Here is a 25794-nt window from a genome sequence, read left to right on the forward strand (position 1 = left end):
AGGTTTTCATAGTAGTCTCTAATAATTCTTTGTATTTCTGTGGGGTCCGTCGTGATTTTTCCTTTCTCGTTTCTGATACTGTTGATTTGTGTTGACTCTCTTTTCCTCTTAATAAGTCTGGCTAGAGGCTTGTCTATTTTGTTTATTTTCTCGAAGAACCAGCTCTTGGTTTCATTGATTTTTGCTATTGTTTTATTCTTCTCAATTTTATTTATTTCTTCTCTGATCTTTATTATGTCTCTCCTTCTGCTGACCTTAGGCCTCATTTGTTCTTCTTTTTCCAATTTCGATAGTTGTGACATTAGACCGTTCATTTGGGATTGCTCTTCCTTTTTTAAATGTGCTTGGATTGCTATATGCTTTCCTCTTAAGACTGCTTTTGCTGTGTCCCACAGAAGTTAGGGCTTAGTGTTGTTATTGTCATTTGTTTCCATATATTGCTGGATCTCCATTTTGATTTGGCCATTGATCCATTGATTATTTAGGAGCGTGTTGTTTAGCCTCCATGTGTTTGTGAGCCTTTTTGCTTTCTTTGAACAGTTTATTTCTAGTTTAATGCCTTTGTGGTCTGAAAAGTTGGTTGGTAGGGTTTCAATCTTTTGGAATTTACTGAGGCTCTCTTTGTGGCCTAGTATGTGGTCTATTCTGGAGAATGTTCCGTGTGTACTTGAGAAGAATGTGTATACTGTTGCTTTTGGATGTAGAGTTCTGTAGATGTCTATTAGGTCCATCTGTTCTAGTGTGTTGTTCAGTGCCTCTGTGTCCTTACTTATTTTCTGTCTGGTGGATCTGTCCTTTGGAGTGAGTGGTGTGTTGAAGTCTCCTAGAATGAATGCATTGCATTCTATTTCCTCCTTTAGTTCTATTAATATTTGTTTCAGGTATGTTGGTGCTCCTGTATTGGGTGCATATATATTTATAATGGTTATATCCTCTTGATGGACTGAGCCCTTTATCATTATGTAATGTCCTTCTTTGTCTTTTGTTACTTTCTTTATTTTGAAGTCTGTTTTGTCTGATACCAGAATTGCAACACCTGCTTTCTTCTCTCTGTTGTTTGCTTGAAATATCTTTTTCCATCCCTTGACTTTAAGTCTGTGCGCGTCTTTGGGTTTGAGGTGAGTCTCTTGTAAGCAGCATATGGATGGATCTTGCTTTTTTATCCATTCTATTACTCTGTGTCTTTTGATTGGTGCATTCAGTCCATTTACATTTAGGGTGATTATTGAAAGGTATGAATTTATTGCCATTGCAGGCTTTAAGTTTGTGGTTACCAAAGGTTTAGGGTTAGCTTCTTTACTATCTTACTGTCTAACTTAACTCGCTTGTTGAGCTATTATAAACACAGTCTGATGATTCTTTATTTCTCTCCCTTCTTATTCCTCCTCCTCCCTTCTTCATATGTTGGGTGTTTTGTTGTGTGCTCTTTTTAGGAGTGCTCCCATCTAGAGCAGTCCCTGTAGGATGCCCTGTAGAGGTGGTTTGTGGGAGGCAAATTCCCTCAGCTTTTGCTTGTCTGGGAATTGTTTAATCCCTCCTTCATATTTAAATGATATTCGTGCTGGATACAGTAGTCTTGGTTCGAGGCTCTTCTGTTTCATTGCATTAAGTATATCATGCCATTCTCTTCTGGCCTGTAGGGTTTCTGTTGAGAAGTCTGTTGATAGCCTGATGGGTTTTCCTTTGTAGGTAACCTTTTTTTTCTCTCTGGCTGCCTGTAATACTTTGTCCTTGTCTTTGATCTTTGCCATTTTAATTATTATGTGTCTTGGTGTTGCCCTCCTTGGATCCCTTGTCATGGGAGTTCTGTGTACCTCTGTGGTCTGAGAGGCCATTTCTTCCCCTAGTTTGGGGAAGTTTTCAGCAATTATTTCTTCAAAGACATTTTCTATCCCCTTTTCTCTCTCTACTTCTTCTGGAATACCTATAATTCTTATATTATTCCTTTTTGATTGGTCACTCAGCTCTCTTAAAATTCTTTCGTTCCTGGATATCCTTTTATCTCTCTCTGCATCAGCTTCTCTGCGTTCCTGTTCTCTGTTTTCTAGTCCATTAATGGTCTCTTGCATCTCGTCCATTCTGTTTTGAAGTCCTTCCAGAGCTTGTTTTATTTCTGAATTCTCCTTCCTTAGTTCTTGCATATTTCTCTGCAAGTCCATCAGCATGGTTATGACTTTTGTTTTGAATTCTTTTTCAGGAAGACTGGCTAAATGTATCTTCCCAGATTCCTTCTCAGTGGAGATGTAGCAGATGCCGAAGCTGTCTGGGTTAGTCTTGTCTGGATCATATTTTTTTGCCTTTTCATGTTGACAGGTGCTATTGACTGTCAGCTGGGAGGGCCAAACTTTTCACTTGCTACTGGCCTTTCTTTACTGGGTCAACTGCGACCCCTAGTGGCTTGTGTTGGGTAATTGCGTGTAGAGTGGGTCTTTGTGTCTTGCCTGGCCGGAAGGGAGAAATTTCCCTTACTGTGGGCGGAATTTGTCTCAGGCTGCTTCTCTGCTTTCGCAGCGCCCGGTGGGGTAATGGATGGGGGGGGCTGCTTGACTGTTTACCTCCGTGAGGTGTCTCAGAGCTGTTGCCCAGGGGGTTAGTGCACCCGGTTTTCCCTGTAATTTCCAGCTGCTGTACTGTGACCTGGGCTGTTTCCATCAAGCTGTTAAGTCCCTGTCCCTTTAAGACTTTCAAAAAGCCGCCGCTTTTCTTTGTCACAGGGGCATCAGCTTCGGCAACCGCTCAGAGGTCTTACTCCCTGTTTCCCTAGCATCCAGGGCCCCCTGGGCACGTACTGTGTCTGTGCTCTGGCCCGGATGGCTGGGGCTGGGTGTTCAGCAGCCCTGTGCTCTGTCTCCCTCCCGCTCTGCCTATTGTTCTCCCGCTGGGAGCTGGGGGAAGGGGCGCTCGGGTCCCGCCGGGCCGGGGCTTGTATCTTACCCCCTTCACGAGGCGCTGGGTTCTCGCTGGTGTAGCTGCAGTCTGGCCACTGTCCTGCGTCTTCTGGTCTCTCTTTTAGGGCTAGTTGTGTTTGTTGTATTTTCAAAAGTCTATATGTTTTTGGGAGGAGATTCCCACTGTCCCACTCACGCCGCCATGTTGGCTCCGCCCCCTCTTTGTACTAGTTTTTAAGTGATTGATCTACTATATTTGCTGTTAGCCATTACCAGTGAAATTTTTCTTTTCATAATTTTCTTGATTCTAGTGACCTTTCCTTTTCCTCTTAAAGAAGTTCCCTTAACATTTCTTGAACTCCTTTAACTTGTGTTTTTCTGAGAAGCTCTGTATCTCTTCTTCAATCCCTGAGTGATAACTGTGGTGGTAGAATATTCTTGGTTGTAGATTTCTCTTAGCATTTTGAATATATCATGCTGCTCCCTCTGGCCTGTGGAGTGTCTGCTGAAAAATCAGCTGATAGCCTTATGGAGTTTCCTTTGTAGGTAACAGTGCTTTTTCTCTTCCTGCTTGTAATAGTCTTTGTCTTTAATCTTTGACACTGTAGTTATTATGTATGTTGGTGTGAACCTCTTGGGTTCATCTAATTTGGGACTTTCTGTGATTTCTGGATATGGATGTCTGTTTCCTTCCCTAGGTTAGGAATGTTTTCCACTGCCTTTCACACTCTCATCTCATTCTGGGACTCCTAATAATGCAAATATTAGGCTGTGATGTCCCAGAGATTCCTCAGTCTATCCTCATTTCTTTCTATTTTATTCTGTCTTCCAAGTCTCTGATATGTTCTGCATTCTCTCACCTGCTATTGATTCCCTGTAGTGTATTTTTATTTCATTTATTGTGTTCTTCATGTCTGTTCAGTTTTTTGTGCAAGTTTTCTCTGAGCTCATCCATTCTTCTCTGAAGTCCAGTGAGCATCTTTATAACTATTGCTTTGAACTGTTTATCAGGTAAGTTGGTTGACTCCATTTCATTTAGGTTTTTCCTGAAGTTTTGTCTTGTTCTGTTATTTGGAGCATATTCATTTGTTTCCTCATTTTGTTTGGCTTAACTGTGCTTGATTCTGTGAATTGGTCAAATAGGCTGCCTTTCCCAGTCTTGAAGGATTGGCCCTGTATAGGAAGGGCTCCTTTGTAGACTGTCTATGCCTGGTGGTTTGGGCTGGTTGGAGGCCAAGTGGGTGAGAGATGTGTGTGTCCTGGTGCCAGGGCATAGGCTGGTGGTCTCCTATGTGGTTGCCAGCTGAGGCCATCCTGTTGGGCTGCCAATAACAAAGGCACACAGTCGGGGGTCTCCCACGTGCACCCGTGGGCTCAGCACTCTCTGAGTGTCTTCCAGCTTGGCACCTGACTGAGGCTGACGGGGTGCAAATGGGGTGCCTGGGGACAAAAGGGACATCGGCAGAGTGAATCCACATGAACATTATGCTAGTACCACCTTAGTGAGACAGGATTTCTGACAAGTGTGTTTGGCTGTGGCAGGGGCAGGAGGCATCTCCATCACTTCTGGAGCTACTCTGTACACTCTGACCCTGCTTTTGTCCACACCATCAATGTGGTCAGGTTAAAACCCTCCTACTTTGAGGCTTTTATTTTGTGCCCCTAGCCAGGTGAGTTTGCACTTACTCCAGTAGCTCAGTGATGTCCCTTCCTACTGCATGGCCTTGCTGGGGCTGGGGCTCCCTTTACTACCCTGCCTCCTTTTCTCCTGCTGTTTTTACAAGTCTTCTTATCTCTCATTGTGCAGAAGGTGTTCACTCAGGCGTCTGTTTTCCCAGTGGATGAAGTGTTCTGCGTAGGTGTAGATTTGGTGTGTACGTGGGAGGAGGTGGTCTCAGGCTCCCTCAGTTACACTAGCCACATTTCAGATGTTTGATATTCACATGTGCCTAAGTGACTACCATATTGGATAGTACAGATACAGAACATTTCATCATTACTTTCTAGAAAGCTGTTAGTGCTGAAAAGCAATGGGTGGAGGCAGTCATGTATGTTTCAGCCTCAGGTTAAAGTTAGCAGACCAGATCATTTTTCTCCTTTGAGAGAGATCTTGGGATTTAGATTATCAAGTTTTGAAAGTAGGGATGGGAAGACACCAGACTTTAGGACCCTGAGTAATGAGCATTGTGAGGTTTGATCAGTGATAATAAAGGAGAGGAACTACTTACTACTAGCTAAAACAAACTCTAGTGTCATCTTCCTTTTCTACCTGCCAGAACTCAATATGCACAAAATCACAAGGACCGTTAGGACGTCTGAATGATTGCTTTTATCCTTTCAGAAATGTAAATTAATCCCATCAGAAGCTCTCCCCATTAATTAGTTAAGTGATTGACTTCAGCTAGGGTCTGAAAGGTAAGGGGACCTTTAATTTATTTTCTGTGAATGTAATGATAACTCTAGAGTCAGACTCTTAAGATTTGTGAATTCTCTCTTTTTATCTTTTTAATTTCTCTATCCCCATAGATACTGTACATTTGGTACAGTAAGGAAGTTAAAGGCTTTCTTAAGAGAAAGCACCTTTTGGGGTACTGTCAAGGAGAAACAGAGCCAGAGACATTTGTTAAAGGTAGCAAGACATTTTATTCAGACTAATGCAGTATAGAAGGGAGACTGCAGCATAAATCGAGCTCAGCTATGGGTGGGAGCCTTTTAAACTGCTGGGGTATGCTAAAGAAAAAGTGCTGAAGATGTTAGTTGGGGAGGTTGGTCAGGTTCATTAAGTCATCTGTGTTTGCTAATTGGCGCTTATCAAAGTTAGGGTCCTAGCCTCCCTGGTGATTCCATTTCAAAAGAATAGCTCCCAAGTCCTTGAGAAAGACATTTCTGGGTAGTAGATTTACATCTCAGGGGTCAGAGAAAGGATTTATTTATAACTGCAAGTTTTCTAAAGTAAATCCTTTAAGAAAAGTAAGGTCAGGGGCCTATACTCAGGTTTTGACTGAACAGGATACTAATTCTTCAGCAGCATTTAAGGAGGCTGGGGTCATCCTAAGGCACATGGCCTTCCACAGAGCAACTGTGATAGAATTTGGTTTTGTGTATGGGCCAGGGGAGGTTGGATGGAGTGGTTTGCGTTGGCAGTTCCTAGTACCTGGATAAAATTTTTTATCTAAAATTTCATGAACAAGGGATGATAAAACTGGAATTTTATCACAGAATCTTCAGTGAAAGAGAATAAGGCATTGTTTTGGGAGTCCTATGCAAACAAAGAAAAGAGGGAAGCATTGGGAAAATGACTTGCAGTACCTTAGAAGCAGCCTTGGATTTTATTTTGCAACTTAAGTCCAAGAAGAATGGTGTGACCCAGAGTGGGCCGGAGGATGATGAGAGATTTCTGTCTGGCAAAGCTTCTTGGAAGAAGTAGAACCTGAGCTGAGCCTTGACGGTTGATGGGCAGGCTTTTCTTGGTTTAGCACTTTATTTTGGTATTTCCATGAAACCCATCTAATTTCCACAGAACTAAATTATAATTTCACGATTCAATTTTTTATTTGAAATTACTGATTTTTCCTTAAAGTCACTGCCCAAAATTGGTATATTTTCTCCTTCTTGACTTGATTTTTCTCCTTTTCTCCTTTTCAAGTTCTTGGTTTTCAACCAGATCTCTTCAGTAACACGTTCTAAAGAGGCTCCCCTTTTTTATATAACTTCTCTGCCCAAAATACCTTTTGACCCCCTCCTCATACACACCTTCAAAGAATTGTTTATCCTTCAAGACCCAGCTGAAGTAGCACTTGCTTTGCTCCCACAGTACAGTACTTTCCATGAAACCCCTAGTGCAGCCCATAGAAATACCTCTAACATTTGGTTAATGGATGTGGTTAAATATAATACTCTCTGAAATGTGTTTTCCAGTGTAGATCTCAGCTGTCCTATGTGTATAGGTACAGCTATTCAAAGAATTAGTGGTTGAGAGAGGAGATTTTTATATCTGAGTCTTCAGACACATTGAAGTTTCTGTAGTTATGCTATTATAAACCAACAGAACAATTAAACAGAAGACAATTTGGGGGGAGGTTATTGCTTAGAATTTAAGGATGTTAAAGGCTTTCTTAAGGGAGAACACCTTTTTATCCCAGTGGTATCCTTCACGAAAAAGAGAATTCTGAAGGGTGGTGATGTGAGCATCTTAGCAAAGTAAGAAAATACCTAACTTACGCTTTATGGAGGTCAGATAAAAGAGAATTTTCTTATAGAAGAGGATGTTTTTATTTTTATCTGTTATCAACCTTCATATTAACACCTGATAACAGTAGGAAGGAAGGAGCTACCCTGGGTTCCTTTTCTTTCTACTCTTTCTCATTTTATCTTCTGGCCCCTGAGAGAGTCAGAATGCCTTTGGTCCTCTCTCATTTTTAGAAGTGATAATTCTGGAACAAAAGCTGTATACCTCATTTTTTCCCCCTGGACATGTAGTGTTTCTCAGTGTTATCAGCTCTAGGACTACATCTTTCTGTGATTTTCCTATATGCAAGGTGGCTGCTGTGTGGATTTTTGAGTTTAATATGAAGATTTTACTTTTATTTGCTAATGTCATGAAAGAGAAATAGTTGATCTTAATTATGAGTAATCTCTTAGTTTTAGAAATTTTCTTATTTGCCTTTAGTGTGAGGCTTTGGGATGAATTGAGGGACAAGCAGTGAAAATAGTTAAAGGTGCCGATTAGAAATGGCATATCCATAATACTTGAGGAAACATGGAAGTGACATACTTATTAGTGTTATTATTTCCTAGTTATAAGCTGTGAATTTTTTCTTATTTGAAGATTGAACATAGATACAAATAAGTAGTTATACAAGAGAATTTGTTTTTTAAGGAGATTATAGGATATAAAACAAACCTCTCTGAAAATTTAAAATCTAAGTCTAAATAGAGGAAGGCTTTTCTGTACATAGTAAGTAATGTAGAGAATTGATTTGTTACATCCTTTCTTGAAGGCTGTTCAGGATATTTGGAGATACTTTTAAGTGAAGATGAAGTCTGGCATCATAATGGAACAATGGACAAATGTTGGGAAATTTAATACATTTTAAAAATAGAAAATAACTTGTTTTCTCAGTTATAATAAAACTTGCATATTGTGTTGACATATTTTTAAAGAGTTTATTATTAATAACTTAACATTTAATGTGTGCTTGGCCATATCCATGCACTAAATGCTTTACACATATTAATTCATTTAATGGTGAAGGTGAGGTGAAGCTAATTATGTTACACCTGCCCTTGCCAAATCTAATGGTTTGTTCTTGGCCTCACCTGTTAGCAGCACTCGTCACAGTTGATTATTCTTTTCTCCTCAAAATACTGTCTTCACTGGTTTTCCAGGCCACCTCACTCATTTGTTACCCTCCTGCCTCAGTGGTGGCTTGGTCTTGGTCTCATTTGTTGGTTCCTCCCCTCCTTTCCAACCCCTTAATGTTAGTGTCCTTGGTCCCCTTCTCTGTGTCCCTATTGAGCTCATCTAGTCTTATGGTTTTAAAGGCTATCTAAAGAATCTGAAGTTTCTGTGTCTGGGCCAGACCTCTTCCCTGACTCCCAGGCTTGTATATTCAGCAGTGTCCTCAATGTCATCATCTAGTAGTATTTCAAAGTTACCATGTCTGAAACCCAAACCAGATAGCATTAATGATTTAAAAAAACTTTTGAGTAATGTGAGTCATACAGAAATAGGGTAGAGCTCAGAGACTTGATTTTACAACTCCAGTGAAATAATATTGCTTTATTTTGGGGATAGACTTCTTAGTTTGAACCTGCTGTATTGTGTGTTACTAAAATAAACTTTGTTCTTTTCTTCCTTTCTTTTAGACCTTAGATTTAATGATAAATGAATTTGGGTGGCAGAAGACAGATCGTCTTTTTCTGAAAGTAGAAATTCAGTTATTAGTTTTCCATCTGATTGTTCATCATCATAAAAACCAGTTCTGTTTTTCAGGTATCATCTTTATCAGAAAGTGAAGAGTCTCAGGACTCATCTGACAGTATAGGCTCCTCCCAGAAAGCCCACGGGATTCTAGCACGGCGTCCATCTTACAGGTAAGTGCTCTTGTATCAAACCTTGCATGTATTTGTATGGAAAAAGAAGTGTTGAGAGAGAAATTCAAGCCAGATTAGGAAGGGCCCAAATTGGTATGCTGGGAGAAATTTAGATTTTCTTCTGGCAAAGTATTTGATTTCCACATTTACTTTTAGATAGTTAACTTTAATACCAATAGGAAAAAAGACTGTAGATTTTAGGAATTGAGCTTTGTGTTTCTTTTCTTAGCTTCCTAACTCTGGGCTCTGTGTATCCCTTTACTGAAACACATTCTGCATGTTTTTTTATGCCCCATTTCCTCCTGGAAGCTTTCTCTGATTACATTCTCTCCAGCTCCCCCAGACCAGGTTAGGTCTTCCTGGTGTGGCATCCTTTTACTGACCCCTGTTAACATTACTTATCTCATCCTGTTGGAATTCTAGTTTATTTAAGAGCATAGCCCATGTATTGTTACTTTTTGTGATCTCAAGGACTAGCAAAGTGACCATACAAGAGTAAATACTTAATAATTGGTGAATGAAGAACTGGAAGTAATATAACTAGTTGACAGAAGCTGTTGAAATAACCTGGGGGATTGCATATGGGTAATGAGAGATCCTTGGAGTGTGTGGATTTGAGATACCGCTCTGGTAGAAGTGACCAAGCCTGGTGACTAGATGGTAGGAGGAAAGGAGGAGAGAAAAGGATAAAATGCTGTCTTTGGAATGTATAAATAAATGCAATAAGATTTCAGATGTTATGAAAGAACATTCCTGCTTGGCGGAATGAGCAAGGAAAGACTTCATAAGAGAGATGATTTGGATCACCACCAATCTGAGATATCAAAGATAGATTATATGATAATGAAGAGGTTGGCCTGTGGCCTGTAATGGAATTGGGAACTTAAGGTGCAGGGAGGAAGAAGAGGTTCTGTAAGAAAAGGTAGGCAGGAGTGAAATTACTTAGAACCATGTTAAATAACAGACAAAATTTTGTCCGGAGTTTTTTTGGGATGAAAATAAACCCTACTAAAATGAGCTCATAATCCATTATTGGCAAGCAGATACAATGAATGGAATCAAACCTCTGAAGAACTTCAGATAATTATTAAAGTCATAAAACCCTAATAATACTACAGTGAAAGACTGTGAGGGATGTAAAAAGTAAGTACAACTTGCCATCCTGCCTAAAGCAATCTACAGATTCTGTGCAATCCCTATCAAAATATCAGCAACATTCTTCAACGAACTAGAGCAAATAGATCTAAAATTCATATGGAACCACAAAAGACCCCAAATAGCCAAAGCAATCCTGAGAAGGAAGAATAAAGCTGGGGGGATTATGCTCCACAACTTCAAGCTCTACTACAAAGCCACAGTAATCAAAACAATTTTGTAGTGGCACAAGTACAGACTCATAGATCAATGGAACAGAATTGAGGGCCCAGATATAAACCCAAACATATATGGTCAATTAATATATGGTAAAGGAGCCATGGACATACAATGGGAAATGACAGCCTCTTCAACAGCTGGTGTTGGCAAAACTGGACAGCTACATGTAAGAGAATGAAACTGGATCATTGTCTAACCCCATACACAAAAGTAAACTTGAAATGATTTCAGGACCTGAATGTAAGTCATGAAACCATAAAACTCTTAGGAAAAAACACAGGCGCAAAAATCTCTTGGACATAAACATGAGCAACTTCTTCATGAACATATCTCCCCAGGCAAGGGAAACAAAAGCAAAAATGAACAAGTGGGACTATATCAAGTTGAAAAGCTTCTGTACAGCAAAGGACACCATCAATAGAACACAAAGGCATCCTACAGTATGGGAGAATATATTCATAAATGACATAAGATAAACGGTTGACATCCAAAAATATAAAGAGCTCATGCACCTCAACAAAAAGCAAATAATTCAGTTAAAAAATGGGCAGACGATCTGAACAGACACTTCTCCAAAGAAGAAATTCAGATGGCCAACAGACACATGAAAAGATGCTCCACATCGCTAATCATCAGAGAAATGCAAATTAAAACCACAATGAGATAACACCTCACACCAATTAGGATGGCCACCATCCAAAAGGCAAACAACAACAAATGTTGGCGAGGATGTGGAGAAAGGGGAACCCTCCTACACTGCTGGTGGGAATGTAAATTAGTTCAACCATTGTGGAAAGCAGTATGGAGGTTCCTCAAAAAGCTCAAAATAGAAATACCATTTGACCCAGGAATTCCACTCCTAGGAATTTACCCTAAGAATGCAGCAGCCTAGTTTGAAAAAGACATATGCACCCCTATGTTCATCGCAGCACTACTTACAATAGCCAAAAAATGGAAGCAACCTAAGTGTCCATCAGTAGATGAATGGATAAAGAAGATGTGGGGTACATATACACAATGGAATATTATTCAGCCATAAGAAGAAAATAAATCCTACCATTTGCAACAACATGGATGGAGCTAGAGGGCATTATGCTCAGTGAAATAAGCCAGGCAGAGAAAGACAAGTATCAAATGATTTCACTCATCTGTGGAGTATAAGAACAAAGAAAAAACTGAAGTAACAAACAGAAGCAGACTCACAGAACCCAAGAATATACTAACAGTTACCAAAGGGTAAGGGACTGGGGAGGATGGGTGGGAAGGGAGGGATAAGGGGGGAAAAGGGGCATTATGATTAACAGACATAATGTGGGGGTGGGGGGCACAGGGAGAGCTGTACAACACAGAGAAGACAAGTAGTGATTCTATAGCATCATACTACACTGATGGACAGTGACTGTAATGGGGTATGTGGTGGGGACGTGATGATGAGAGGCGTCTAGTAACCATAATGTTTCTCATGTAATTGTAGATTAATGATACCAAAAAAATAAAATCATTTCAGTCACAGGAATGGAAGTATAGCATAGGGAATTTAGCCAATAATACTGTAGTATCTTTGTATGGTGACAGACAGCAGCTATACTTATTGTAGTATTTATAACTGTGTATTATTGAATCACTATGTTGTACATCTGAAACCAATATAATATTCTGTATCAGCTATATTTTAATAATTCTAAAAAATTATTTGAAAACTAATTTAAGAAATTACTAAATGGAAGGAATGTAAAAATAAAGAAAAGTGAACCTAAGATTCATTTGTGACAATTAACTGTTTAGAACAGTAATGATTAATTGGGTAGTTCAAAAGGCAAAGAAATATATCAGACAGGAATGGCCTATTAGAGTCTTCTGTTGATTACCTTTAGATTTACCTCAGACTACTAAAGGCAGTCACCAAAATACAAAAAATTTAATTTCCGAACAATGGGACTCTCCCAGCACACAATTAGGAAATAATAGAAATCTCTCGAGTCCCTCCCCCAGTAAACATAAAAGCTATGTACATACAAATACTGACCTGAAGCCAGACACATGAAAACCAAGATACACCCACTTCAGCTCAAAAAAGCAGAAAAAGTATTTCATCAAATTTAGTACCCACTCAAATAAAATGGGCTTCCTTGGCATTCATAAACTTTGAGAACTGAGCTATATATAGGGCAGACAATGCCTCAAGTCCCAGACTGGCCTCTGTACAGTACACACTGGCACTACAGAGGCTTAAAAAACTGAACTGACATTGGAACCACAACCTAGAGGAGGCTGGTCAAAACTTGCATCCTGGACACAACCAGGTTGACAGCCTGCTTAAAACAATATCAAAAATTCTTCATAGGATTTAAACAAAACTTGAGAGTCTGATATCATAATATTAAAAATGTCCAAAATTACTTTTTATACAACAAACCTGGAATAATCAACTTGCATGGGAAAAGACTTCAGATGCTATCTCCTAGATGACACAAATGTTGGAATTACATGACAAAGGGGTTTTTTTTAATTTTTCAATTTTGATATCATTAATGTACAATTACTTGAACATTATGGTTACTAGACTCCCCCCATTATCAAGTCACCCCCACATACCATATTACACTCACTGTCATCAGCATAGTAAGATGCTATAGAATCATTACTTGTCTTCTCTGTATATACTGCCTTTCCCGTGTCCTGCCCCCTACATTATGTGTGCTAATCATAATGCCCCATTTTCCCCCTTATTCCTCCCTTCCTACCCATTCTCCCCAGTCCCTTTCCCCTTGGTAACTGTTAGTCCATTCTTGGGTTCTGTGAGTACATGACAAAGATTTTAATTCTGTTTAAATGAATGGAAAGATAGGAACTCTCAGCAAAAACCAAATGGAAATTTTGGAGCTAAGAAGTACAGTAACAAATAGAACCTCACTGGATGTGTTTAATAGAAGAGATGAGATAAGGAATTAATTTAATGGAGATTGTCCAATCTGAACAACAGAGATTGGAAAAATTAGTTCTCAGGGACTTGGAAATCAATAGCAAAAGATCTAACATTTGTGTCACTACAGTTGGGAGAGAAGTATGTTGCAGAGAAAATATTTGAAGAAGTAATGGCTGAAATGTTCCCAAATTTGGTGAAACCTACAGATTAAGAAAGCTCAGCAAACCCTAAACAGGATAAGTGCAGAGAAATCCCTGCCCAGATAGATCATAAACTGCTGAAAACTAAAGACAAAAATCTTGTGAGCAGCCAGAGAAAAATGACACATTATTTTCAAGGGAACAATGTGAATCACTACAAATTTCTTATCAAAAACCAAGGAGGCTAAAAGGAAATGAAATAGGATTTTTTAAGTGCTGATAATTCAGAATTCTGTGTCTGTTGAAAAAGTCCCTCAGAAATAGAGGGAAAATAAGTAATCTATCTAGGTGAAGGAAAACTAAGAGAAGTCACTGACAGCAAGCAGCCCTGCTTTAAACTGCTAAGACAGGAGACCTGGAAAGTTAGGAATGAAGACACAACAGTAGCAAGGTCTAGGCAAATAGAATGGACTATTCTTGTCTTACTGAATTCCTTAAACTATATTTGATGGTTGAAAACAATGGTATTTTTCTGGTGGGGTTTTCAGTTTATAGAGATGTAATATATGAGACAACTGCAAGGGGGGAAGATAAAGAGATTTAATGTGGTATGGTTTCTAAGGTTCACTTAAAGTGGTAAAATAGTAATTCTAAGTAGACTAGGTGTCTGTAACACCTAGAGCAACTACAAAAAATACTGTACAAAGATTTAGTGAAATATGCAATATATAAAATAAAATGAATTCTGAAAAATCTTCACATAGTCAAAGTAATGCATCAGAATTCTTTTTAAAAAATGGTATAAGATCAGTAACAATTTTATTAATAAGACATGGTTTAAACTAATTAAAAGATTATAAAACTGTAGACCAGTATTCATCATGAATGTAGACACAAAAGTCCTCCAGAAAATACTAGCAAACAGAATCTAACATATAAAAAGCATAAACCGTAAACAAGTAGGATTTATGCCAAAATGCAAGATTGGTTTAAGTCAATTAATGTAATACGACCATCTCAACAGACACAGAGAAAGCATTTAACAAAATCCAATACCCTTTAGTGATAAAAATGCTCATCTAATAGAAGGAAGCTTCCTCCACCTGATAGCTATCATATTTAATTTAAGAAAAAATTTTTGATCTTTTTAAATGAAGGTCACTGACACTATTTAGAAAATGAAGAGGAACCTTGTTAATTAATGAAATACTTTGCAACGGAGTCATCTCTGCAGGGGAAGAGACGTTTTATACTTCTACAAGGGCCTTGTACATTGAAAATTTGTTCACTGTGTCTTTCCAAGTAGGCATAAACTAAATATAACTAACTGCAGTACATAATTACAATAGTGTGTGCTTAACCAAAGGATTCCTTGACACACCAGTTTAGGTGTCTAGTAGATTATAGTACTTTTAACCTGAGATTGAAAAAGGTTGAACAATTTCTTTTTCTAAAGCTATCCTCATTACCAGCATTAAGAGTTCTATTTTTCACAGAAAAATTTTGAAAGACCTATCTTCTGAAGACACGCGGGGCAGAAAAGGAAACGGAGAAAACCCTGGAGTTTCTGCTGTCACGTCTATGTCTGTTCCAACTTCCATCTACCAGACTAGCACCGGACAGTACAGTATGTATAGGAATAAATTTCCACATGACAGATACACAAAAACTAACCTTCCCATGTAAAGAAGTGGTGTGCAGAAAGACTCATGCTTCAAAAGTGATGATTATTAAAGGATAACTTTTGAGCCAAAAGTAATGCAGAGTACCTTTTTCAGCATTATTTCATACACTCTTTACAACTTTGGGAGGTGTAGGCAGTTATCACTTTGGGAGGGAACTCAGGCTTAGAGAATCAGACAGTGTCCCTAAAGTGACAGAGATTGTTAATGATACACTTTGGAGTTTTGACAAGTGTGAAATACACATCCCATCTGACTACCTCCTACCATCTCCAGTCACTACCACCACGTTGGTTTACACTTTAGCCTGAACTACTATAGTAGGTCATCCTGCTTCCATTCTGGCTCTCATAGTTTTACATACCTCAGTTTGATTGATTTAAAATGTCAATTCAATCACATCACACTTAGAGTAAATCCTGCAAGGCATTACATTCAGGATCTGGCCTTGCCCACCTCACTGATCCATGTCCTGTCACTTGATGGCATTCTGACACTTTCTTGCTGTTGCTCAGACACATGAAGCTTTGCCTGATTTTTGGAGTTGTCATCCCTCCTGCCTGGCACATTCTTCTCCCATCCTCACCTCTGCCCTGCTTAAGTGTCACCTCCTCAAAGAGACCACTCTTTATAATTATGGATGAACTTGTTTCGTTTTTAAGGAATGTAAGTTCCTTGAGGGAAAGAACTTTGCAGCTGTTCCCTTGATATATAGAACCTGACACAGAGTAGGCTTTCTGATTTAAAGAATAAATATAGAATACCTCTGTGAGGAGACAAAAAAAATGGGACTGGTTGTAAGGACAGAAAGGAGGCAGTTAAGCAAAACTGATTTTTTTTAATGTACACATGTATTACTGTTTGCTGAGGCAACATATTCACAAGTTAAAAATTATGACATACTAATATGACTTACTAAAACCACTAAAAATTATGAGAAGTACATAGAAACTCAGACAAATATTGCATATATTATAATTGAGAAAAGTACAGTACAAACTAGTATGTAGGGCAGCACTGAGTAGAACTTCCCTGGTGATGGAAATGTCCTATATTTTCATTGTCCAACAGATAGCTGCTAAGTGTGACTGTTGAGCACTGAAATTCACTGGTATGAGTAAAGAACTGAATTTTTTATTTGGTTTAATTTTAGTTAGCTACATGTGACTACCATATTGGACAGTGCAGATTTATATTCAAACAGGTAAATATACATGTTAAGAATAGGAAGACAGGTTGAAAAAATGGAAACAATTCTGTATTATAACATATATTTAACATCAAAAGATGTATACCTATACATATGTGTGTATAGATACACATATTTTGATATACATGAATATATCAGTCTCCTAGGAGCATAGAAAAGGATTAGGAAGGATGTGTACCAAAAGTAACGGTTACCTCAGGATGAGAGTGACAGGTGGACAATGGAAGAAATAGGGATATGTAATGGGACTTTTTATATATTTACATTTTCAGGGAAGGAGATTGAAAGCAATTGCTAATGTAAATTTAATACAAATCTCTGCATCTAGAAAGTTTTAATGTCTTCTGAGTCAAAAAGTATGTGGGAATATTTATGGCAGTGAGGGAGCATAACTGGGAACTCCTGAAAAAAATTTTCAGTTAAAACACAGAGAGAAGTGTATTTTGGCTCCCTGGTAGCCAAAGCATTAAAGGGGGAAAAAGTGTTGCATAATTACAGTATGAAAAGAGGATACAGGCAGTAGATTCTTAAGGGGAATTATTATGGAAATTACATATTGCTAAAAGTTTTCTATTTGGCTATGCTGATGGGTGTTTCATTTAAGGTTTAAGGAGAAAGCATGAACCTAAATAAAATTCAGTGAAAAATGCTTGTGGGGAGTTTACATTTAAGAGGTGTTACTGCTAGGGAGTGGAGCTAAGAAACAGTATGAAGAATTATTTTTTCATTATGCAAACTTTATCTGATTTGGATTTTTCCCCATAGGCACACTTACATACTCAGTGCTTCTTTTGAATAAAAATTACAAACTATGTTAACGTTTCCTTCTACTTATTTTTCCTTTAAAAGTTAGCCCTCAGTACCTTCTTCTAATGCCCCAGAACTGCTGTAACAGTGTTAGCAATTAGCATGGAGTGCTACATGGAGTCCAAAATGTTTTGACCAGTTACGTTGTACAATTTGAGACCAAGGGAAGATGAGCACACCTGAACCATAAACATTTTATAAAGAAATGCCATTTTCTTTCTTTTATGTATAGCTCACCCAAAGTAGTCAGTAGTTACCAGGTGGAACCGCATTCAAACCTGCTTTAACAAGTAGTGCTTGTTTCTTTCACCAATCCTTCGCAATTAGTATATTGCATAGCCTCACAATAACTATGTTGTCTCCTTGATTAAAGTTGCCATTGCCCCAAATGGAGCCTTACAGCTGGCCAGTCCAGGCACAGATGGAGTACAGGGACTTCAGACATTAACCATGACAAATTCGGGCAGTACTCAGCAAGGCACAACAATTCTCCAGTATGCACAGACCTCTGATGGACAGCAAATACTTGTGCCCAGCAACCAGGTGGTTGTACAGAGTAAGTATGTTTGTCTGTTGGAAGCATCCCAAAGTCATTTCAAAAGCACTTAGGAATTAACTCATTCTTTTGACCACACAGCTGCATCAGGAGATATGCAGACATATCAGATCCGTACCACACCTTCAGCTACTTCACTGCCACAAACTGTGGTGATGACGTCTCCTGTGACTCTTACATCTCAGACAACTAAGACAGATGACCCCCAATTGAAAAGAGAAATAAGATTGATGAAAAACAGGTAGGTAGAATTATCCTACCAGAATGGGTGATGTTTTGCTAATTTCAAAACATAACCAGATGTTAATTGGAATTCTATATTAGAAAGAAGGAGGATTATGTTAGCTTTATTTTACTGAGTGTTAGATTGTCTAGTTAGTCCCCTTCTTGCTGCTCATCATTGATTATAGAGCAAGAAGAGGAAAGAATTAGTGGGAATGTGCATAATACCTAGCATACTTGGAACTAATATAGAAATGCTTTTAAAAACTAATTTTGATATGAAAGTACAGCAGTGATTTAACTCCCAGAAACATTTACTTTCATTTTAAAACTGCTATATGCTTTCTGTGTATATCAGGTATTAAAAAAAACCACTGGTTCCTTGAGAAAAAAAGAATATAATGGGTAGCCTTCCTCAATGTGTTCAAGATTTTTTTTAAAGCTACTAATAAACTATACTAAGAACAAAAAAGGGTGTAATTAGCCAGATACAAATTTTTAAAATTACCATAGGATTCTATTTTCAGTTACTCAGCTATAAGTTATAAAATTAGGATAAAAGGATGATTTTCTAGAGCAATAAAAGTTGTCATGAAAGGACCAGATTCAAGATAAAGTATTCCTTTACTAAAAACTAAGAGCAAGCATCACTGTAAATGAACTTGGTAACAATGCAGGGACTGTCGTTTGGAAGTGCCAACAAATGCAGTAAGTTAAGGAAATGAAGTACAAGAATGATACTTCTTTGCTAATGATGTGATTATGTACCTAGAAAACCCAATAGACTTTAAAAATTACTAGAATGAGACTTCTCTTTCTGACAGTGTGACCTCAGCTACATATTTTTAAAAGCTTGATGAAATAGAAAAACCACCCTTTTAAATGACTGGGTGAGCCTACAGAAAAGAGAAATCTGTTAGATTAGGAATCCCAGAAGTCAAGACCCAAAAAATACTACATCCGTAAGCTGAGAATTGTTTAAAAATGGTTCCAAGTCCATACTGCTCCTAATTACTTAGAAGAAAGCTAGGCTTCTCAACATAGGCTTCAGTGAGTTCCTATACATTGAGTTTTAACAAATACAAGTTGAAAAATCAGACTACCCAAGGAATTAGGTCTCCATCATGATATAAATCTTTTGAAGTGTAAATAATAATACATACGTATTTTTTGAGATGATGAAACTGAGGCCTAGAAAGGTTATTTGCCCATGGTTATACTGCTTAGTAAGTGGAAGAGGTAGGATTTAAACTTCTATATCCAGGTTCCAGAGTCTTAGATAGTACTACATTACACTTCAGGAACAAGAGTTAGCAGAAAGGGCAGAGAGCAAGTTTTGTAAAGTCTCCAGTTATTTAATGAAGAAAGGGAAAGAAGTATGTCTGCTACATGTAAAGAAAAAGATGTCACTGAAAATCAACAGATATATTCATCTGCTTAGAATATCCAGGGACTCATCTGCAAGATATTTATTTAAAAGCTTGAAGAAGAACCAGTATAAAACAGAAAAAAAGAATAAAAGAATTTAGATGAAAGAAGTAAAGTTATTACTATTTTTTGTATGATTGCCTTGGGGAAAAAAACAAATGAACTTACAGAAAAATTATTAGAAGTAATGATTTTAAAAGTTTACTACATACAAAATCAGTTTTCAAAAATCAACAATTTCTTTACATCAGCAATAAAGATTTTGGTAATAGTTATAAAAAAAGATAGCATTTATGTTATCAACCAATAAAATAACTGAGAAAGCTAAAAAAATGTCTGGGACTTTTATGGAAAATACTATAAAATGTTTAAAAGACATTAAGGAAGATCTAAATAAGTGGAGAAATGCACTACATATACAGATACAGAAACTCAGTATTATAAAGATGACTATTTTCCCCTCAACTGATCCAAACAGGTTGCTTGAAGAGCTGATAAGGTGATACTAAAATATATAGAAGAGTAAAGGGCTAAGAACAGCTAAAATATTCCAGATGTAAGGGTAACGTGAGGAGATACCAAGTTTAATTTAAATCTATGTTAATTAAAATAGTGTGATACTGGCATTGAGATAAATGAAATAAACCAGTGAAGTAGAATACAGAGCTCAGAAACAGATCCATGACCATGAAACCTTGATATGACAGGAGAGATTATTGGGTGAATGAGGGACTCCTCAATAAATGGTGCTAGGATAATTATACATGAACAAATATTTTCTGTCTTCCTCCCACCATACATAAAAATCATTCCAGATGGATTAAAAATACAAATGTAGAAGATGAAATTTTTAAACTTTAAGGTGAAAATACGTAATTTCATAGAGGTATAGGGAAAGGTTCCTTGAAACCACACGCAAATATTAAATGAATCTCCATTAAAATTAATAACTTCTATTCATCAAAAGATAACGTAGAGCAAGTGAAAATATAAACTTTAAACCTATAGAAGATACTTGTAACATATATAACCAAATAAAGTTGATTGAAAAAGTACTGGCAAATATATGAATAGGCATGTCCCATAAAACAAGAAGTGGTTAATAATCACATAAAAAACTGTGCACCCTTATCAGTAATCAAAGAAATGCAAAGTAATATCATACACTGAGATACCATTTATCCCCACCCACCTGGCAAAAATCTTAAAGTCTAACCAGGAGATGGCAAGAATTTGGAACAGTGGAATGGAACTCAAATACTGCTTATGGGAGTAAATTGGTACAACCACACTGAAAATTATTTTGTACAGTCGACCTGGATATGCTCTGTGACTCAGCTGTTTTACTCTGTGTGTGTGGTAACAGAGGGTTTGCAGGAACTATGCATAAGATTTTATGCTATTTCATAGCAAAAATTAGGAAACCACTTAAATAATCCAATAATAGAATGGGTACATAAATTGTGGTTGTTTTTATACAATGTGATAATACTCATTTGTAACAATTGAGTGAATTATCGCTTTAGCATGAACAAATATTAGAAAAAGTTGCAACAATACATAAAAGTAAATTTTATGGGCATATATACATATATGTTAAAATTATAAAAATAAGCAAAAGATTGAATCTTGATAATTGCCTCTGAGAAGAAGCAGGGGTATGGAATCAGGACAGAGGGCCTTTCAACAGTATGGATAGTATTTTCTCTTATTAAATTGGGTATTGGACTTACATATGTCCAGTTAATTATTATGCTTCATAATTTCTGTTTATCTCACATACATGTTTTTTTTGTATTCTTCATAATAAATTTTTTAAAAAACAAATTTATAAGGAAATTTAATAGAGTGTTTTTCTACTAGAATTACCATCTTGCAAATAATATGAGAAGTGATGTTATCATATTAGTGACAAAAACTACGAAATACTTAGTAAACTTAACAGGAAAGGCCAAGATCCACATTTAAAAAATCATCTTGAGAGCTGAACAATATCTGAATAAATAGAAAATACACTGTGTTCTTAGAAGACAAAGACAATTAATATTAAATTTCAGTTTTTCCAAAATCACATACAAACTTTATGCAATTCAAATTAGAATCTCTATAGATCTTCATGGAATTGGACGAAATCTGAAAATTTATATGGAAGAAATCAGTTGCTTATAAAGAAGGTGCTTGTCTTATGAGGCATTCAAACATAATCTAAAGCCATTATAATCAAAACTTGATATCAGTAAGGGGAAGGACAGTAACATTAGCAAACAGGATATAGAGCCCAGAAATAGCTGCTTGTGCTAGTTAACTACACTTGTAAAGGACAGCCTTTTTAATAAATGATACTAAAACAGTCAACTCCATATCTGGAAAAAATTAAATTGGACTATTTTAAACCATTTCAAAAGTAATTCCAGGTGGATTAAAGACTTTGTGAAAACTTAAGCCATAATATATAGTGTATGGCATTTTTATGGCAGCCACAAAAGAGACTTAGAGTATGGCATAAGATACAAAAATATGAGAAGTCAAATAATGTAGGCTAGAAAATAATGTAAAAACAGATAAAGGATTAGTATGTATAATGCACAAAGTTCTTAGGTTTGTCTTAATAATTTCTACTTGTAAAATGGGCAAAAGGTATGAATGGATAAAGTGTATGAATAAGCAGTGTATATAAGAGCAGATCCAAAAGACCAATAAACTTTCAGAAAGATGCTCAGGCTTACCAGTAGAGAAATGAAAGAGATCTGCAAAAACAAAACATCATTAAAATAGTGTGTAAAAAAGTTGCAAATAATATCAATACATAGTATAATAAATACTCCAAAAATTCAACATCCATTTATGATAAAAACTCAACAGCAAAGTGGGTATAAAGGGAGCATACATCAACATAATAAAGGCCATATGTGACAGATCCATAGCTAACATACTCAGTGATGGAGTACGAAGCAATCAGACAAGAAAAAGAAATAAAAGGTATCTAATTAGTAAGGAAGTGATGATATTATATATAGAAAACATTAAAGACTTCACCAAAAAACTACTGAATTCATTAAAATTGTAGGTACAAAATTAATATACAGAAATCTATTGTATTACTATATACTAATAATGAACAAAGAAATGAGAAAACAATCTCATCTAAAATTGCACCAAAAAGAAGAAAATACTTAGGAATAAATATAACCAAGGAGGTGAAAGACCTGTACTTTGAAAAGTATAAGACGTTGTTGATGAAAGAAATCAAAGATGACACAAATAAATGGTAAAATACACGATGCTTGTGGATTGGAAAAACATTGTGAAATGTCCATACACTCAGAGCAATCTATAGAGTCAGTGCAATCTATAGATTCAAAATGCCAGCATTTTTCACAGAACTAGAACAAATAATCCTAAAATTTATATGGAACCACAAAAGTCCCCAAATAGCCAAAGCAGTCTTGAGGATGAAGAACAAAGCTGTAGGTATCACACTCTCGGACTTCAAACTATACAACAAAGTTACAGTAATCAAAACAGTATAGCACTGGCACAAAAATGAACACACAGGTCAATGGAACAGAATAGTGCAGAAGTAAATCACACTTATGTGGTCATTTAATCTACAAAAAGGACAAGGATATAAAATGGGAAGAAAATCTCTTCAATAGTGTCACTGGGAAAACTGGACAGCTATGTGCAAAAGAGTGAAATCTGACTGCTTTCTCACAGCATATACAAAAATAAACTCAGAATGGATTGAGGATCTAAATATAAAATCTGAAACTGTAAGACTCCTAAAAGAAAACTATAGGCAGTAAACTCTTGGACGTCAGTCTTAGCAGAGTTTTTTGTTGTTGTTTTTTAATCTGGCCTCTCAGGCAAGGACAACAAAAGGGGGGAAAAACCCATTGGGACTTTAACAAAGTAAAGTTTTTGCACAATGAAGGGAAAGCATCAACAAAATGAAAGGCAACCTACTAGATGGGAGAAGACATTTGCAAATAATATAGCCAATAAGGGGTTAATAATCCAAAATATATAAAGAACTCATACAACTCACCACACAAAAAAATCCACTTAAAAAATGGGCAGAGGGCCTGCATAGACAGTTCCAAAGAAATCAGGTAGCCAACAGACATATGAGAAGATGCTCCACATCACTAATCAGCAGGGAACTGCAAATCAAAACCACAATTAGATAGCACCTCACCTGTCAGAATGGCTAGTATCAGACAAGAAATAACAAGTGTTTGTGAGGATGTGGAGAAAAGAGAGTCCTTGTGCACTGTTGGTGGGAATGTAAATTGGTGCAGCCACTATTGAAAGCAGTATAGAGATTGCTCAGAAAATAAAAATAGAAATATCATACAATCCAGCAATTCCACTGTGGGTATTTTCCAAAGAAAACAAAAACATGAATTCAAAAAGATATATACACCTCTATGTTTACTGCAGCATTAATTACAGTAGCCAAGATACACAAGCAACCTAAGTGTCCCCTGATAAATGAATAAGATGTGGTATATATACACAGTGGAGTATTATTCAGCCATAGAAAATGAAATCTTGAATTTGACAACCTGTATGGACCTAGAGCCATATTATGCTAAGTTAAATATGTCAGAGAAAGACATACAATATGATTTCACTTACAGGGGGAATCTGAAAAATAGAACAGACTCATAAAGATCGAGAAAAAACAGGTGGTTGGGCAGATGGGCAAAATAGGTGAAGGGAATTAGGTACAAACTTCTAGTTACTAAATAAGTCACAGGGATGTAAAGTGCAGCATAGGGAATGTAGTTAATAATAATGGTAGTAACTTTGTATGGGGACAGATGGTAACATTTTGTGATAAATATAAATGTCAAATCACTATGTGGTACACCTGAAACTAATATTGTGTGTCAACTACAATAAAAAATATTCAAAATAACACTTTATAACTTCTATATGTATATAATACTTGTATGTGACTTCTTCAAAATATCCTTAGAGGACGTACAAAACTGAGTGTCAACTGTATATAATTAAAAGTCAGTGAATAAAATTCAAAGAGTCTATGCCATAAGTTAACCAGAGGACCCATAAATATCACTCGTTGGTATTTATTCAAGAAAAGACAAACGTTCACAAAGTGAATGGCACAAGAACATGAATAGCAGCTAAAACTATAAAGAGCCACGAGAATAATCAGTAAATGGAGGTACTCATAGAGTGGAATTCACTCAACAGTATAAAGGAACAAACTGCTGTGCAGCAACAGAGGTGAGCCTTGAAAATATACTGAGTAAAAGGAGGCCAGATGCAGGAATACACATATGACTGCTGTATGAAGTTCTAGAATAGGAAAAACTTCTGTGGTGATAAAAATCAGAACAGTGGTTGCTTGGGGCGAGGACTGATCAGGAATAGGCATGGGGAAACATCCTGGGGCAATAAAAATGTTCCGTCTTGATAGGTGTGTAGGTTATATGTTTGCCAAAACTGATTGCATTCTACACTTGAGATCTGTGAATTTGCTGTATACAGATCTTAGTTTTTTAAACAAGGGGGAAAAAAAGGTAACCAGAGAAAATTACTAAAGTGCATTTACCATTTAAAGAATGTAAACTTATCTAACACTGGTTTTTAATACTTATATTTAGAGAAGCTGCTCGAGAATGTCGCAGAAAGAAGAAAGAATATGTGAAATGCCTGGAAAATCGAGTTGCTGTCCTGGAAAATCAAAATAAGACTCTAATCGAAGAGTTAAAAACTTTGAAAGATCTTTATTCCCATAAAAGTGTTTGATTCTTCAGAAAGAAAATATTTTTGTGGACTTGCCTAAAAATTAGATGGATTTTTTTTCTTTCTAGTGGAGTTTTATAAGTTAAAAGGTCAAAAATGAAGACTTTTATTTAGGCTTTTGCAACTGAAAGATAACTATCTTATGCAAGAGATCTGGTGACAGAGGATAAAGTGGAGAATGACCTCAAGGAAGTTACTGGCACAACCGGAAGCTCTGTAAACTTAAACATACACAAACTCAGGAAACAGTAAATGAACTTGCACATTTAAAATTTCCAAATAACAATAGCTGTCAATAATCCAAAAATAGATAAGATGAAATTTGGTAAATTGAATTTTTAAAAATGAATCAGTTTACCCTATAGGTTTGCATTTCTTACTGTTTCCTAAAATCTACCTTTTCAGTTGTGTATTTTATTTCTACAACAAATCCTTAATTACAAATATAAAAGCTAAAACAACTATATAAATTATGTGTTGATTATGTATACTTGTTCTATTGTCAGGTCTTTTAAATTGGTTTTTAAAAGTTTGTTTATTGGGCTTGAGAGGGTTTTGAGACTGGGTCAACTATTTTTGAGGCCTTGCCCTACAAGGCATCTAAGGTATCTGAATGGAGTGTGGTGACTTGGTAATATTTTTTATCACAATGGAAATAAAATGTTTAAAACTACAGTCCTTTTAAAC

The 25794-nt window shown here is 36.7% G+C and overlaps 1 protein-coding gene across 1 annotated transcript in view; it reads left to right on the forward strand.

Annotated features, from left to right (window-relative positions):
- The window catches only part of ATF1 (activating transcription factor 1), a 50975-nt gene extending 25424 nt beyond the window's left edge, over positions 1–25551 (forward strand). The window contains exons 3-7 of the mRNA XM_057486565.1: positions 8884–8984; positions 14921–15051; positions 17497–17679; positions 17761–17920; positions 24966–25551. Of these exons, the coding sequence (XP_057342548.1) occupies positions 8884–8984; positions 14921–15051; positions 17497–17679; positions 17761–17920; positions 24966–25110 (720 nt within the window). The 3' untranslated portion in view covers positions 25111–25551. The remainder of the gene's footprint in view (positions 1–8883; positions 8985–14920; positions 15052–17496; positions 17680–17760; positions 17921–24965) is intronic.
- The last annotated feature ends 243 nt before the right edge of the window (positions 25552–25794 follow it).

Source organism: Manis pentadactyla, chromosome 10, assembly GCF_030020395.1.
Source record: "Manis pentadactyla isolate mManPen7 chromosome 10, mManPen7.hap1, whole genome shotgun sequence".
In the NCBI taxonomy this organism is placed as follows: Eukaryota; Metazoa; Chordata; class Mammalia; order Pholidota; family Manidae; genus Manis; species Manis pentadactyla.